The sequence below is a fragment of the Tetrao urogallus genome, assembly GCF_951394365.1.
Source record: "Tetrao urogallus genome assembly, chromosome: 11".
Lineage (NCBI taxonomy): Eukaryota > Metazoa > Chordata > Aves > Galliformes > Phasianidae > Tetrao > Tetrao urogallus.
Window position 1 is genome coordinate 7,136,903 of NC_136824.1, and position 17,275 is coordinate 7,154,177.

The window sequence follows — 17,275 nt, forward strand, 5'->3', positions numbered from 1 at the left end:
AGGAGATAGAAGAATTAATGCTTTGAAAACACTGCAAGGGAAAATGAAATCGTGGTCAAAGCAAAGTCCTGCTGGAATAAGTCAGCAACGCTTCCTCTCCCGGTCCCACAGCCAGGGGGACAAACCTGCAGGGCTTGTAGCAGGATACTCAGCTAAAGCACTCAGCAGCCCAAAAGGCATAAAGCATTATTACCAGATGTCGCTACCAATTTAATTCTGAGCAGACAGACTCACGGAGAAGACAAGCGTACTGTAAATCAGTAAGGCTGTTCCCCTCTTTATACATGCATATGCACACAACTCGCCTTGGTTCTCATGGCTGCTGTGCAGAAGAAATTAATAAGCCCAACTTTGAAATTTATAGTAAAACATCTGAGGAAATATTAGGGGAAAAATTATTTAAGAGCTTGAATGATAGCGGAATTGAGAGGATGAAGCAGTTGGTCTATAAAAACAAATCACGCTGAACTACATCCGATGCCTTATTTTCTCCTGATTGAACTACAAAATTAGTCAATGAAGGCTGCAATATATCCAGACTTTGTAAAATATTTGATAGCGTCTCAGAAAAAAAAAAACTTACCTGAAAAATTAATTTAAATTGGCTTGGTTATGAGCTCTGTGTACACTGCTGTTAATATTAATGGTCGATTTTATTTATGTAGCTTTCTCTGCTGGTGCCAGTCTGGGTGCCTCCAAAACCTTCCCATACAGAGTAGGATGGGTGGGCACAGGTGAGTGCAGAGTGAGGGGCTGCAAAGACAGTGCATGGATGCAACAAAACTTCAGCTGAGGATGTCCACCACCAGGATTGGTGTTACATTAGGTTTTAGATCAGTAATTAGTTGTAAATGAAGAAAACTCCTTGTAAGGATGTTGAGGGGGGACCTTATTGCTCCCTACAGCTCCCTGAAAGGAGGTTGTGGTGAGGTGAAGGTCAGCCTTGGCTCTCAGGTAACAGCAATAGGAGGAGAGGGAATGACATCAAGTTGTACCAGATCAAGAGATGATGGGGTCACCATCCCTGGAGGTGCTCAAGAACCATGAGGATGTGGCACTGAGGGACATGGTCAGTGAGCATGGTGAGCTTTAAGATTCCTTCCAACCTAAGTCATTCTATGACCACTGCTTTGGTTCTGGGGACCCCACTCTGAGGGCTTCCGTGTGCATCAGCATCATTACCACGAGGGCATCTTGCTCCCCACAAAACAGCATGCTCACACCAAGCCCCCCTCCTGGGTCTTGTCCACAGTATCTTTGGTGAGGGGCACAGAGTGACCATACAGCAGCACCCACATCCCAAATGCCCTCCTTAGAGTCCCCATTACCCTGCCCTGATGCAGCCTCCTGCTCATACAGGGATGAGAATCTACTGAAACTCCAAATGAAAAGAGCCAGAGAAATCGATTAAGGAAACTAAATATTGATCCTAGGCTATTGTTGCCTCAAAATGATGGGGTTATTTCTTTCAGTTTTTGTACTATCCAACGTTTCTCCTTCATGAAAAAATCATAGCTTAATAGGTAAGAGCACACTAATTATTACACCCCTCATCAATCAGAAAGACCACATTGCTATTAGGAACACTGGGGAAGAAGAAATGCCTTCCTTATTGGCACACAGAATGCAACCAATTGCAGGAAATTCCTTTGCTTTCCTCCTCCCAAATCAGGACTGCAACCCCTGGGCCAGATCCAGGAGCATCCATCCAAATGCACGGAGTGGGTGCCAAGGGGCTGCCAAGCAGGAGTGCAGTTGCAAGGAAAGAGGGCAGAAATCAGCCTGTAGGGACAGATCTCTACAGCGCATCTCAGCCCAAGGACAGCAACAGCTTCACCTGCTTCCCAAGTGCCGGCTCCACTTAGCGTAATGATTATTAAGCTCTGTCAGCAGATATGAAACCAATGGATGCAGCTCCACAGGCGAGCGCTTAGAAAGCTGCCGAGACGTCCCTGCTTACAGGTTTTCGTTATCCATCTGGAAAATTGCGGATGTCACAAGAGCTTTTAGAGCATCAAGATGAAATCGTCTTGTCAGCAGCAAAAAGGGCCAGTTCCCTCACCCCGATCCCAGCAGCCGTCTCAGCGCCGCAGGCTTTTGCTGGTGCTACGGAAGAGCACAGATCCCACTGAGCTGCACATCCCACAAACCTCACGCCAAAGGGAAAATGGGGTGAAGGAAATCAACACTGTCCCCCTTGCATTAACACAAATCCTCTTTTCCTAGCTGTGAGGCTAGGAAAAATTTGCAGTTTCATAGAACCATGGAATCATTAAGGTTGGAAAGACCACTAAGATCATCCAGTCCAGCCATCAACCCCCTCTGATCATGCCCTATGACCATGTCTTAGTGCCATATCCACCTTTTTCCTGAATACCTCCAGGGACAGTGACTTCATCACCTCTCTGGGAGCCTACGCCAGTGCCTCACCAGTTTGCTGGGGATGCATCATGCTCTCAATCAGAAAAAGATGGGCACAGAGGTTTCTGGCTCCAGCTCCTCTTGTGGGTGGTTCAGGTTAAATGAGAAGCAAGCCTAAGGGCTTTAAATCCAAAAATCCATGTAGATCTGCCCATTATTTCTGCCATAATTATACGGTCTTTTTTCACCCTCTGTGGTTTTGGAAGCTGCTGCACTGCTTTGGCTCAGGTGACTTCAAAGGCCAGATGTGGCAAAACCGCCTTGCCAAGGGCTGCTCCTCCCTGCAGTACTCTGGTCAAAAGTGGGTTTTTCCTTTTCCACAGGAAAAGCTCTCACTGGTATCAAGGTGAGGTCTCTTTCAGCAGGACCAGAGAGCAGAGCACAAATCCACTCAGCACACATCAGATGCTGGGCTGCAGCCTGCCGACCTGATTCATCTGCTCCTTTCCTGAGCCAGAATCCAGACTTAGAGGAAACACAACATCCCATCCTCCATCCAGGGCCATGACATCAACAGATTTCCACTCTCCCACATGGAAATAAGCTTGCCCCTCCATCCCCAGCAAAATATTTGAGTTCAAATACAATTTATTCCTCCTGTGCACACAATACTACCAAAGCAGCTTTGTGTACAGGTATTATCTTCTGGTCCATTGACTTTTAATAGCATAGTTATAGCGTAGACAGCAATGAGATGCCCGAGTATCACACAGGGTTCTGCAGCACTTCCACTGTCACCAACAGACAACTGAATGCTGGTGCTGCTGATGGAGTTTCTTGGGATGGTCCAGGACACAGACAGGCTTACTACTGCATCACAAAAAAAAAAAAAAAAAAAAAAATTGAAATTGGAGATGGAAAAACCCTATCAGATCACTGGCTGCTTCAGTGCCCTCTGCAATTTACTTCTTCAGTGCTTTCAGCCACCAAAGCTCAGCCATCCCAAATATAACAGCTCCTATCCATTCCCTTGAGAGGTCATTCCACTGCCTCCAAATTTCTAGGCAGTCCTTCAAGCATGCTCAGCCCAAGTTCAAAACCAAGAAGCACCATTCTCTGCCTTCTTATGAGCTGGACTCAATGATCCTTATGGGTCCCTTCCAACTCATATTCTCTGACTACGGCCAGTGTTCCACCCCTGGAGGTGTTCAAGGCTGGACATGGTTCTGAGCACCCGGATCTAACCGCAAATATCCCTGTTCATTGCAGAGGAGTTAGACTAGGTGACCTTTAAAGGTTCCCTTCAACCCAAATGATTCTGTACAATTCTCTGTATTCCTCACCACAGCTCCCAAACATTTTTCTTGTCAATCCTGCCATTCTCATCCCAGTTATCTGCCCCTTGACCAGAGTTAAGCTCTTCTTTTCCAGGGTTTAAGGACAGTGCCCTTAGTTATGCTAAATAAGGCATAAATGACCAACGATTTCACAACCAGTCACAAGAAGAAAGAAGGAATGAAGTCATCTGGGGCATCCTCCCAAAGGACTATTTATCACCATTAACAGTAAGTAAATCTCTTTCAAAAAAGAATTGAACAACTGCAATACAAACAAGTTACAATTGAGCTATTAATTAAAAGTCCTTTGCCTCTTCCCACAACACCTTCCACCTTTTTAAAGCCACACAAACGTGACATTAAGTTGTCTGCATGCTGGCTGCCTTCAGAGAAGCACTGGAGAGTACACAGCATCTTCACAGGCCTTGCATCCTCTCTCTTCATCAGATTGGTCATACTGGTTCAAAAATAAATATATTACAAATCACAGAATGGCTTAGGTTGGAAAGGACCTGAAATATCGCTAGCCATGGGCCAGTTACCTTCCATCAGATCAGGATGCCCCAAATCCAACCTGCCCTTGAGCACTTTCAGGGATAGAGCATCCAAGACTTCTCTATGCCTTCTCTTCTAGATAAGCAGTCTATTCCACTGCTGTGTGCAGTGCCTGTTCTTGAGAAAGAGTTTTTCAGGCTCTCTGCTGTCAATCCAGTATCTTTCATTACAGAAAAGTTACATGCTGACCCCCAGTGCCTGTATTCATCTTCCACATGGCCCTTAGGGGAGGCTGCTCTGGGCTGCGGATGAGATGGGTGTAAGCAGCCAGATGAAAAGTTGGCAAGACTCAGCTGTTCACGTACAGAGTGGATGAAGCAGCAAACAAGAGTGCCCACAAGCAAGGGGTCATGGGGGAAGCAGCCTGTGGGAACGCAGCACGAAGGAGGTTCAAGGCTTCCCAGGTCACAGGAAAACTATCAAGCTGACATTTTTTCTAGCTGCTTTTAGCAGCTGCCTAAAATAAACATTTTGGTTTTGTAAAAGCAATTGAAATAGGTGCTAGCTGATAGCCGGTCAGTGCACTTTTTATTTCATTTATAAATAGGTTATTAATGCTTCTGGGAAAGAGAAAATGTTTTATTTCTATATTTAAATCAGTGCTGATCTGCTAATTTCTCCTGCAGCTTTCTGGTGCATTTTCTCAGCACTGGCTCCCTGCTCTTGCACCAGGCCATCTTACAGCCATTAAGGTTGGAAAAGACCACTAAGATTATCTTACTCTAATCAAGCCACCACATGATGCCCACTAACCACATTACTCAGTGCCACATCCATCCTTCCAGTGCGACATCCACATCTTCCAAACCCTCCACCAGAATAGCATAACCTGGAAATTGGAACATGAGCAGTAACTACTGTTGTAAGAGCCTTGAAGGAGAGGAGTCACAGGAGGGCATGGCTTTGTCACAACCCCTGAGTGGGCAGCACTGAGGCAAGGCTCGTCAAGAAGCACACGGCCACAGAGCTGCAGCCAACCTTGTTATGGTTGGCAGGCCAAGCAGAGGGCAAGGCACCTACCAGCTGCAGGAGCTTCGTGCTGCATCACCTTGAAGCCACCAGATAATAAATGGCACAGCTTGCATTTCAACAGAGAACAATCAGGCATTTATAGAAAGAAGCCCCAGTGAAACCACATGCCCTTTCAATCCACTTCCCAGGCAAATAAAACCGAGTAATATTGAACACAAGCAGTACATCAAGGAACTTTTAAAATAAATAGGAAAGGTACCAACAAGGAAAGACCCCGACCTCAAGAAAGGCCATGCAGTCACTCTGCCTGCATGTTTCTGAGCATCTAACCCTCAACGTCAAGCCCCTCCAAGACACAGAACTAATTTTTTCATTCCTATACAGTTGCAAGCAAATAATCAGGGAACAACAACCGGTGCATGATTACAACCAGACTCGACCAAGGCAACACAGGTCAGAATTAAGCCTCAACTGAAAGGTAGGTCATGTATTTGTGTATTACCCCAACATGCCTCAAAGCTGCAGCGATAATTGTACAATGAAAGAGTAAAGCAAAAAAAAAAGCCAACAGAAACAATAAAAACAATCCAGCAAAACCAAAAAGCCAGGCATCCAGTATATCTTTGCAGGAGCTGCTCCTCTTGAATCAGAACCCTGAAATTGTTCTGCAATCGACTCAGCGGACAGTTATCATCTGTTTATGGAAAAAAATGTTAATAACCCCCAATCATAATCAAATAGGCAACCACTTTACTTTAAGTACCTATTAACTAATGCTAAATTACAATGGAACAGCTCTGCAAGTGCTTCTGACATCCACATGCACATCAGCAGTGCCAGCACTTTGATCAGAGCTATTAAAACATACCGAATGAATTGATAGCAACGCCATTTCTGAAACATCATAGGAAGAGTGGGCAGCATTTATTTACCAGTCATTCTTCCCTCTCTCCCACCTCCCTTTTATTTCTTCTCCCTAATCAGAAAGGAGTTGCTGGTAGGCATTTCAACAGACACTCGCATCACCCATAAAGCCCTTCCCAATTAGTTTAGTTTTCTTATCTTAAGCTGAACATCCACATGGACACCCTGATGCCCAGAAAGGCTTGAGATATTTCCATCAGTAGGGCATCACCCAAGTGGCTATGCCTTATTTAGCCCCCTATTTCCCCAATGCCTGTTAAAACAACAGGATGCTGTGAAAACGATGCATCTCTAAGCCCTGCCACCCTTTCCTCTGGGTCAGCGGACCCAGAAACCTCAGCAGACAGACAGGAAACACCATGCAAGAGAGCTGTGCACACAAACACAGCACTATCACACGCCTTATTTCTTCAGGAAATCAGATTAAAGCGCAGTGGATTTTCTGCTAGCTGCAAACAACTCTGAACCATCAGCTGGCACTGCCTCCACCCAAGGAAGAAACCTCATTTGGAAAATGTAAGTAGTTTTTAATCTCAGAGCCTGGAAAATAGTTCACCTCAGCAAAACGACAAGTGCTCGTCTCTGGGTTTTCTCTAACATCTTTTTCTTCCATCTCTTTTTTTTTTTTAATTTTAAAGTTGTGCAGCACAAGGAATACATCACACAAATATGCATGAGCACACACTCTTTATCCCCAGGCACTTGCAAATGTAAGAGAAAATAGGCAAGAGGAGCATATATTTAGTCCATCAACCTAAGCATTTATATAGCCCCCATCACTGTGCCATCCAAACATTTTGTTAATCCCAGGACTTTTCTGTGCTGTTATTGTTTTATGAAATTTCATCTTTGTTAGTCCCAGGACTTGTGTGTGGCTTTTTTTTTTATTATTATATTATGAAATTTCATTTCCTGTCATCTGCTGGGATTATATTTTGATGGGAAGACGCACAGCTTTACGAGGCTCCCGGTTATGAGGCTGACCCCAAATGGTGAGGTGTAAAACCTTCCTCCTCCAATGGGTGCTCGGGAAGACTGAGACACAGATCCCAGAGCTGGAGCAAGGGACAGCTGAGTGCAGAGCACCAGACTTTTTGCTCTGCCCCCAACGTCTGTTGGGCCCCCCTAGCAGCTAACACTTGGTAGCCCACTGTGATCTCCATCATTCCACACACATCCCCTCTTTCACCAGGAGATAAACCCTCTGTTTAACTCTAGAGAAAAGATGTGCTTAGAGAGACTCAGGAGGTACTTAGAGTAATGTGTCCAATATGAGTACACAATGTTCTGCATCCGTGACAAAAACAACAGAAAAAACTGCTCCTACAGGCTTGCCAAGCTGGGATTTCAACAAAAACAGCTCCTGATTCAGGGAGTGATGTACTTTCCTAAAAAGACTCAGGCTTTGTATTTTTGGGTTGTTTTTTTTTTTTTTTTCTTCCTCAATAAATGATAACAATTCAGTTGCCATACATGATGGTTACTGCCTAGGAATAAACATCAAGTGACCCAGCTAAAGGAGATTAGGAGAGGGTTGCAGGCTGTGCTATGTCCAGCACAAAGCATTGGAATAAGGAAGAACATTTACATGAGCCTTTAGGAGAAGAGCTCTGTGCCACTCAGTAAAGTGCTCTAATGGTCTGGACAAGAGCAGCACCCCATGAACTCAGCCTTCAGGAAGAAGGAAAAGGAGCCCATAAAGGGGACACCAGTAAAGGAGGCACCCAGCAAATGCAGGACAAGCATAGGCTTGAAGGTATTACTGCCAGATTTGGACCATCCAACAGCAGCTTGGCTGAGACTCTAAAACAACCCAAGGAGACCAGGCTTATAGATCTACTGAGCAGATGGAGAGATTAGAAAATACATTTTGGAAAGAGCAGAGGGGACCATGGCATTTCTTGGGGGTAAATAAGTCAATCAGCTGCCAGGGCATAACCAGGATACTGCCGAGCATCTCAGCTAATGCAAGCAATTGGAAGAGCAGCTTTTGTGTATGAAGACACCTAGAACACCTGCAACTCATCACAGAGATGTCTCTCAAAGTAATGTAATCTATAAAATCTGGGAATTCTGCATAGCTGTGGTTGGACAAATTATGGTCTAACAAGGAGGAAAGCAGGCTCTTCTGGTTACATGTTTTTCTTCTCCAAAACTGCACACCTCTGGTTTCTGTGAATGCAGGATATCCACTAACATGCTTGCCCAAGCACCTCTAACATGTGCACACATCTGTTCCAAAACTGGTTACTCACATAATGTTCACTCCTCTTTGATTCTTCCATTAGGGTCAGAAGTTACTTTTCCTTTTTATATTTATATCTCTAAGCCTCATCAGTGGCAAATGCCCAAACACTTCAACAGTGTTCTGACAAATCCCACCAGAAGGCGCATAACATCATCCCAGTTTTACAGATGGGGAATTAAAGCAGAGGCAGAGGTTAAGACAGCTAATTGACTATGGACATTGAGTCAGTAGAAGAGCTGGGAATTGATCCCAAGAACCACGTCTTCCATTCCTCTACTCCACCCACCAGTCAGTACACCACCCTACCAGATGGTTCCTATCATTAGACATATGGACTAAATATTGCTAAGTTGGTGTAGAAGATTTTTTATTTAATTAAGAGTCCTGTCTTCCATCTCCATAGGATGCATAAGGGAAACTCCAGCCAGAATCCCATCTGGATCCACTGAGGAAACATGTAAGGCAAACAAAGCTCTAGACAAGCAGAAGAAATACTCCCATCAACTGCCCTGCAAGGCAGACACCAGCACGGCCAGGAGCAGGCTGCGACTCAGGAGCCTTGGCCCAAGCCCTGCGTACCAAAGCCTGGCTTCAGAACAAGCGAATGCATGAGCCACCAACTGGGCTGGGAGTTCCTGTCACATGAAGGCATGAAGCTCTCACATGGTACCACCAACACTCCCCAGCTGGAGACAACAGCAGAATCACAATAATCAGATGATACACTGTCATCTGCTTTCTTCTGCCATTAGCTCCATCAACACCACGACAAGCCAACATTGGTTCAGGTAGGAAAGAGACCAGTTCTGCACAGCAAACACTGGAAGCTTTCTCACTATCCAATCACTTCAAAAAGCTTTCAAGTTGCTGTTCACAAAGCAGAGGAGAAAATTTTCCAGAGGCACACTTCCACATCACCAAAAAGCAGGTCAGCATTTGCTTTCCTGGCACGCACCTTACAAACTTGCAGCACATCATGGTCCCAACTCATAAACAGGCAGAGAATTGAAGCACCTGCTTTTCCAGCAGAAACCAGAACTACTTCACATCCCAGCAGAGGCTATTGTTCTCTTCAGATAACAATATCTCTTGGATAAAGCCTTCAGAAGGCTTTGCATCAGTACTGACAACATACGAACAAATCCACAACACCTTTCCACGTGCTCTATAAGGACCTGGCAATCCTGGAAGGTGCCTCCTGCCAGAGGAAGGAGGCTGCACCTACCTTTCATCCCAAACTTGGACCGTCGGCCGTACTTGTTGATCATAATAAAGAGGACCACCAAGAGGACACAAGCAAAAGCTGCTAGTCCAACTGCTATGGAAACCTGAAAGAAAAAACTTAGAGTCAAGGCAGTGGAATTTGAGAGTTTAGATTGAAAATAAAGGCTCGCCAAATTATCCTTTCTCTAGGTTCACACCTCCTGCTGCAGACCCACAGATACCAGCTATGAAGGAAAATACAAGCAAAACCAGACTTCTGGTACAAACTGGAAGTATCATGGGTTGTTCCCAGTGTTGGAGCTTTGGGATCTCCTTGTCAGCAGTGTTGGCCTGGCACCAGCTCTTCCAGGGCTCTCAAACCAGGTATCAGCTGGCAAGGAGGACCCCTGCTCCTATGCATACATCACAAGCCTCCATTTGCAATATCACTACTGTGCTTTGATGTCACAACACTAAAGCTCTACTAACCTGAGCTGGGAATACGTAGGAGCAGCAGAATATTCTTTAGAAAGAGCAACTCTCTCCATTCAACCATCTCTCAGGACAGAGAATAGGGATAAGAACGTAAGAGCAGAAAGACAGAAGGAACCAGGTAGAATCCCTCTTTCCCAAAACATTTTGTTTTCATAATGCCTCCAGCAGTTCCCTATCTATTCTAATTTTAAGTGGTAAATATTTATACCAGAGAAGCATCCAAAGTCCTTCACTGGAACTGTGGCACCAACGTGTCAGTCCACAAGCAGAGGAGAGAAAACCTCCCTGTGCTAAAGGCTTTATACCAGCCCAGCCTTATTTTAACATTTTTGAATATTTATTACTACAGGTCTTTGCTTGAGATACTTCCATTACATTGATGTAAACCACAATTTCTTTGGCATTTGCCCAATTGTTCTCCTGTAGTGGGTCATGTTGCATTTAAACTTCACTTGATTTTTACAAAACTGTATGGTATAAATAGAAAATAAATCATTAACCAAAAACAATTATTTTCTTTCGCAACATTCCCCCTGCGCTTGACACATTAGCTACAATATTTAGTTTCTTTTTTTATTTTATTTTACCACATGCTATTTTCATCCCCCAGCTTTTTTTCCTATGCTTTGCATTTAATAATCACTGCACATTATTACCCTTTTCTCACTGTTCAAAGCTTTCACTTCAGCTATACAAGAGTTTCAGTTGGATGGGAGCTAAAACCAAGGGGAATTGTGTTTTCTTCATTCTGTTAATACTTAGCAGGTTTCGAGATCTTAAATTTTTTTCACAGAATTAGAGCACTTGTATAACATGCTACTTTTTCCCAATGCTTGTACACATTTTTTTTTTTCCCCTCGCCTGAATTCTGCAAAATAAAGACAATGGTGAGATCTGATAAACCATAGGCTTTCTTTCATTTTTTATTTTTGGCATGCCCTGCAGGGTAGAAGAGAGGGCAAACTGGCATTGACAAAATTGAACCAAGCTAAATCTGAGTCTCTAACAGGGCTGAACTTAACAGTTCAATAATAGCATGAAACACAATCGACTGTTTGTTTGTTCTCTGGGTGCTACTTTTTCAGAGTGAGAATTTCTGACCTGCCAGCAACAACTTCACAGGATGTCTTATTTTCAAAGAGCTCCCTGGTTGCATACAGCAGACCCAAGAGGCTCACACAGTTCACATCAGTACTTTGCTTCCCCAGCACAAACCATAAAATCCTTCTTATTTTGTTGGCTGACTTGAACCACAAAGGAAGAGATTTTTCCTTGCAAGCATCTCAAAACAGCGCTGGACTGTAAACACTGAGCCATTAATAAGAAATACACGCAGAATAGTTGTGCTGAGGACAGGACTCACCCCAAACGTGTCCTCCTCTGGTTTGTGGGTCACAGTGATTGGTGGGGTGGGACTCACTTCATAGTCACCAACTGAAACCAAAACAATGAAGAAGATTCAGTGTGGCTCTGATGATGCTCCTAAAGCACCAGCATGCCCCCAGTACACGTCTGACCCAAGGAGAACCAGTTCATCCCTAACAAGGCGGCACAGTTTTATTTCAGACAGCACTAAAATCAAAGAGTGATGTGCACAGCCATAGAAAAAACGCAGACCAAGACAATGCTAATGCTATTTCAACTTTGCAACTGAGAAACATTCAAGTCCCTGCTCTGCCAGGGTGAGCGAGCTCCACCCCTCAGCCATCCAATAGAAACTTCAGACGTCTACTGTAGGGATAAGGTATGAGATTAATTTCAGCATAATTTATCCAAAGAAGCAGTTACTTGGATGGGCTTTGGAGAGTGGGGAAATACAGTATGGTCTGTTAAGGAAACACCGTGAAAGTTCAGTCCAATTCTCATCCCACTCCATAACACACAGCACGTTGTACATGGATGATTACACACCAGATCCTTTTTTAGGATCGCACTTAAGGGAAGTATCTCCAGGGCTCTGGAGAAATCCCAGAACTGATCAACACCTCCCCATCCATCTTGGTCGTGCATTGGGAAGCCAGAGACAACTCCCACAGTATGCAAAGGAGACACTTACTTGAGACAAAGTTGTCCGTACTCTCTGTGGAAAGGACAAAGAGAGAAGCAACACAATTAGCAACAAAGCAAAGGCACAGTAACCCCATTCCCAGCCCACCTCAGGCACACTCTACCACCTCAAGAGCCCAAGAAACAAAAACATTTAATATGTTATCCCTTTGGGCATCTCTAACTGGTGATGTCCTGGATACACGTTGCCAGCAGGACACGCCAGATGTCAGGACTGAGTGCACAGGAGCCTTGATCTGAAGTGAAATTGGAAGGATGCAACTGCAAAATTGAAATGGAAATGATGGACCTTTTGACTAGCTGTTAAATGATTGCTTTTAGCAAATGATCAAAGCTCAGCAGACACAGGTGTTCAGCAGGATGGAGGCAGAGAGGCAGGTTTTGCCTTGGTTGGTTCACCCAGCAACAAAGGTCTACAGGGGCAGGGATCAGATCAAAAGGAGAACAGGCCAGAATGATCCAGGGGGTCAGAGGAGGCCTCTCGGGCTCCCTCAAAAGCCTATTAAGTCCACTCATGAATGCTAATAGTGTCAGCATTGGACCCGATGCCATGGCTGACCTAGAGCTGCTTCCTCCCCAAGAGAGCTGCATGGCAGCCACTTGACTGCTCTGGTCTATTCAGCAAGGCCCCTTCAGCTTTGAAGACTTCCAAAGGCTCTAACAATGAGGTTTAAGGCTCTCCATGACATTCAGTTTACATAGCATAAGAACAGTGTCAGCTTTCAAAATTCACTCGCCCATGTAAGAAACTGAGCCTGATGTTAACTGGAGTTTACACAGCTTTGTTGGCAGAGGGCTCCTGGAAGGACACAGAAATGCTCACACTGAAGTACAGAAGAGGTTTGGAAGGGAAGTGTAAAACAATCCCCAAGTGACAAACAAGGCCTTCCAGACCAGGAGAAAAAGACTCTGAAAAAATATTTTTGTTTCAAGTTAAGCAGAACCAATTTCCCTTGACTTTCTCTAGCAAGAGGGGAAAAAAAAAAAAAAAAAAAAAAAAAAAAAAGAGGAAAAAAATATTTTCTGTGGACAGTTCTACTTCTTTATCTATTAATACAGACTCTAGTCATAAAAATGTTATCTGCTTTTTCATTTTTCTTTCCTGGAGTAAACAGACACCCATCAGAGGTTTTTCCCACTAAACATTTCTATTTTTTGAAGGGTAAAACAAAAACTAAGAAATTTTATTCAATTTGATGTCTGGGAGAAGTTTCCAAAGAACTAATGATCATCCAGGGGGAATTTGATAGACCAACTTAGCAGATTAGTTAAAAGGAAATAGGAATAGCCTATGGCGCAGGTGTCAGTGACAAAATGCAATGACATCTTCACTGGGAGATGAGAAATTTGTCCTGGGAGCCATGCTCCAGGCCCCTAGAGCCACGACATGGCACAAAGAAGTTATGGCATGCATCTCCCAGCTTCTACACAGTTTCTAGTAGCAATTTCTCCTCCAGGCTAGGCAACACAATCTGGCATCACACTAATGAGTGGTTACACACCACAGGTTCCTAAAAAAACCCACGGTCACAAGGTCCTTTACCATGCCAAAAGAAATTCTTCCAGGCTAAGCCTTGTATTAAGACTAATAATCCCATCATAGGTAGTTACAGCAATACCTGTGCACAAGTGAATTGCTATAGGCAATGAGCTTCCCAAACAAACCACCATGGGGAAGTTTCAATTTGTCACATTTTCCTGGAGGAGTCTACCTTCAAATGGGAAATTATAGACATCAGCTGCATTGAGTGTTAATGTCAGCTCCGGCAGTGGACAGAGCAACGAACTTGAGGGAAAATAAATTACAGTTTGGATTGTGCTGACAGGGTCTGCAAGGGTGAGGAACAGCTTGGGACTTTAGATCAAAAGAAATAAGAGAAATGGGTCATTTCTTGCTGGAAGTTGGTTCAGGGTATGTAAGCACTCACATCAATAACACACACAAGGCATTGGTGAAGATGCACAGACAAGGGCAACATTCTACATACATTTCACACAAACAGGTTCTCCCTGAGCCTCTGACAGAAGAGGTGCTTCAAACATTGATGTACCTTCCCACATCATAGCATGGTTTAGGTACACTTCCAAAATCAGCTCTCCAGAAGAGCAGATCTGCCCATTTTTCTGGAGATCCAGCACCTACTTAGAGGTGTCCTCATTTCACATATGGGGAAAAGGGGTCACAAGGGTGGCACCTGACAGAGCTGATGCTGAGAACCTGTGCCTCACCTCACCCACCCACATTTTGTAAGCTGCTCTTTCCCCCCCCGACAGCAGGAAGCATAAATAGGTAGGATACCCAAACAGCATCATCCTTGAGGCCTGAATATAAATTTTCCATTCCCATCCATATCAGCTCATTTGTTCAATTGTCAGATCTTCAAGGCAGAGATTTGGGTTTGCATTTACAATATTTGACCTGTAGGAAAAGTCTGTGTACATATATGGCGTGATATAAATAATAAGTGAGAGTACTGTTGGTATTTTTCTATATTTAGCAAATGCCCTATTTTGCTGGATTTTCTTGGGCTGCAGGGGCCAATTTAGAGCTGCCACTTTCTCACGGCATCATTCCTGAAGGCAGCAGCATGCACAGACCTTAACTCCACGATGGTCAGTGTGATGCTGCAATACTAGAGAGAAGACCAAAGCCATCAACGCTGCTATATAGTAGAAAGATCACCACCAAAGGTCTCTGCTGTACTCTCCAGAGCTGGATCTTCACGTCTTCAAACTTTTCTTTTTTTTTTTTTTTTTTTTTGCAGTTAAGCCATAAATCACTAGAGAGTGCAGCAGGGAATTCCAAACAATCAGTAAAGAAATCCTAGCAAATTGATGCAAAGCAACTAATTGAGCTGTCGCCTTTTTTTTGTAGACCTGTCATCCTGGAATTGCACATGTCATATTTAGAAAGAAAACAATCCTGACATTGCTTCATCCAGTTGCAATCATTTCTCAACTGCAAGTTGGAAGAAAAAAAAATAAAAGAAGGAACAAAAGGCAGAGCCTGCCTCACTTTAAGAGGATTTCCTTTATTTAGCTTATAAGTAACAACTCCACAGAATAATACCATCTGTGTATTGCAGGATATATTGCAAACACAAACATCTAAACCATTTAGTCTCTCTCCTCTCAGTGCAATTTAGACTGACTTCCACCAAAGTTCAAGATCAAATTCTTCCTCTTGATATAAACAAGAAAAGGGGGATTTCCTGCTGTTAAACTGCTTTGCGCATTTCCTTTTACACTGATTCACATCAGGCATCGCTGATATGCGGCTGATGAGAACCAGCAGTCCCAACACAACATTACATTCACAGGTGAACCACGTACTTGGGGTCACAATCTTGCAGGGCTGCTTAAAACTTCACATCACTAGATTTATCATGATGCCCCTCTCGTTGCTCTCACATTCCAGTCAGACACCACCACAGATGACTACACTTCATAAGTCATAGAATGGCTTGGGATGGAAAGGACCTCAAAGATCATCTGATCCAATGGGGTCTGATTTCTCTTCATCACCTTTTGTAATTTCTATGCTGTGTTGATCACTGAATTAGACAGTTGTGACCACAAGTGTCCTTTGGTGTCCCCTTTTCCAACCCTCTTCTTAAAGGCCAACTTAGAATGAGTTGACAGCACCTCCTCGAGCTGCCAGGATTACTGGTGCTACCATATTAAAACCATCAGACAACCCTAACGAGATAAACTGAACAGCCTACCTGGAAAGGGCTTCTCAAGGAAGTGTCCTTTGATGGTCTGGTTGGCTGAGCCCAGCTGGTTGGTGGCCACGATCGTGTAGTTGCCGTTGTTGTAGTGGGTGGGTTTGTTGAAGAGAAGGCAACCCTCAGACACTTCCCCTTGTTGGTAAAACTCCATGTGGATAATCTCTGTCTCCCGGAGGACCTGACCGTTGTGCAGCCAGTGAAGGGTAGGAGCTGGATTCCCATGCACTGCAAAGGCAATGCAGTGCTCCAGGTGCAACACCGGCTCCTCCAGAGTTAGGATGCGAGGGGGATCTAGTAGAGAGAAACACAGCAGGCTCACAGCAACCCAATAGCTGCATCATGCCTTGTGCATTAGGGAAATTAAGGTTATTGAAATCGCAGCCTCCAAAATCCCTTGCTCCTTTTATTGTTCCCATGGATGCCTGCAAAAAAAGGAGCACTGAAGTCATGAGAACCACTCCATACTCCCCAGAAGGAGGACCTGAACCATAATACTGGGCTTGTAAAGGGGGTTATGTATTAACCCCAAAGTTGGTTCCTTCACCAGCCAAGAAATTATTAAGACACAAGTTACTCAGTCTGCACAAGATGGCTGTGATCTTCTCCTCCAGAGATCACAGGGAGGCAGTCGGCTCCCATAGAGGACACCAGGACATCGCACTGTCACAGTACCCACATGTGAGGTGCCCGTGGGGGATCTCCAGTCACAAGGAGCAGTTTCAGATTTCATAAGTTGAGGGAGCGAGTATCCTCCTGTGGCTGCAGATCCATGGGAATTCTGACTGCTTGAACATCCCAAAGGAGTTCCCACTCATTGAGCACCCTCCAGGGGTGTTATAATTTAAGGGACTAGAGCAGGACAGAGAAAGGAAAAGCAGGGACACAACCAGCAGTTTCTTGCGTGTGTATCTTCATCCTTTTGGGAAACCCCCCAACAATTCAGATGTTCTGCTGCCATCGCTTCTGAAACCCCAAATACAACATCTACATATGAAGTCTTAAACCCTAAGGCTGGCAATGTGTGGACCCAAAGAACAATTCTGTGCAAATACAAAGGACACAAAGAGACAGAGATCTTCTCTGAGGTTCCCATTTTCCTGAGAGCATCCAGCTGCAAAGACAATCCACAAGGAAAAATAATAAAAAATTTTGTAAAAAAAAAAATCACTGACTTCAGCCCATCTTTTGGGAAAAAAAAAAAAAAAAAAAATGTGGTACTCAGCCACCCTGAACCACATAGCTGTGTCCCAGCCACCTCGTTTCACTCACAAGTCTAGATCTACATGTGGCTTATTCACATCTTCTTGGCAAGGATGCTTCAAATCAGGCAGCCACCTACACAGAGAAACCCAGATTTTTACTCTCTTTTGGTGTGAAAACAC

The 17,275-nt window shown here is 44.2% G+C and overlaps 1 protein-coding gene across 4 annotated transcripts in view; it reads right to left on the reverse strand.

Moving 5' to 3' along the window:
* The window catches only part of NTRK3 (neurotrophic receptor tyrosine kinase 3), a gene marked incomplete at both ends in the record, with an annotated part of 177,561 nt that overhangs the window by 107,413 nt on the left and 52,873 nt on the right, over positions 1 to 17,275 (reverse strand). For 3 of the 4 annotated variants that reach the window (XM_079541059.1, XM_079541057.1, XM_079541060.1), the window contains 4 exons: positions 9,623 to 9,725; positions 11,459 to 11,529; positions 12,152 to 12,175; positions 15,888 to 16,184. In XM_079541059.1, the coding sequence (XP_079397185.1) occupies positions 9,623 to 9,725; positions 11,459 to 11,529; positions 12,152 to 12,175; positions 15,888 to 16,184 (495 nt within the window). The remainder of the gene's footprint in view (positions 1 to 9,622; positions 9,726 to 11,458; positions 11,530 to 12,151; positions 12,176 to 15,887; positions 16,185 to 17,275) is intronic. The other variant, XM_079541058.1, reaches the window with a different exon arrangement.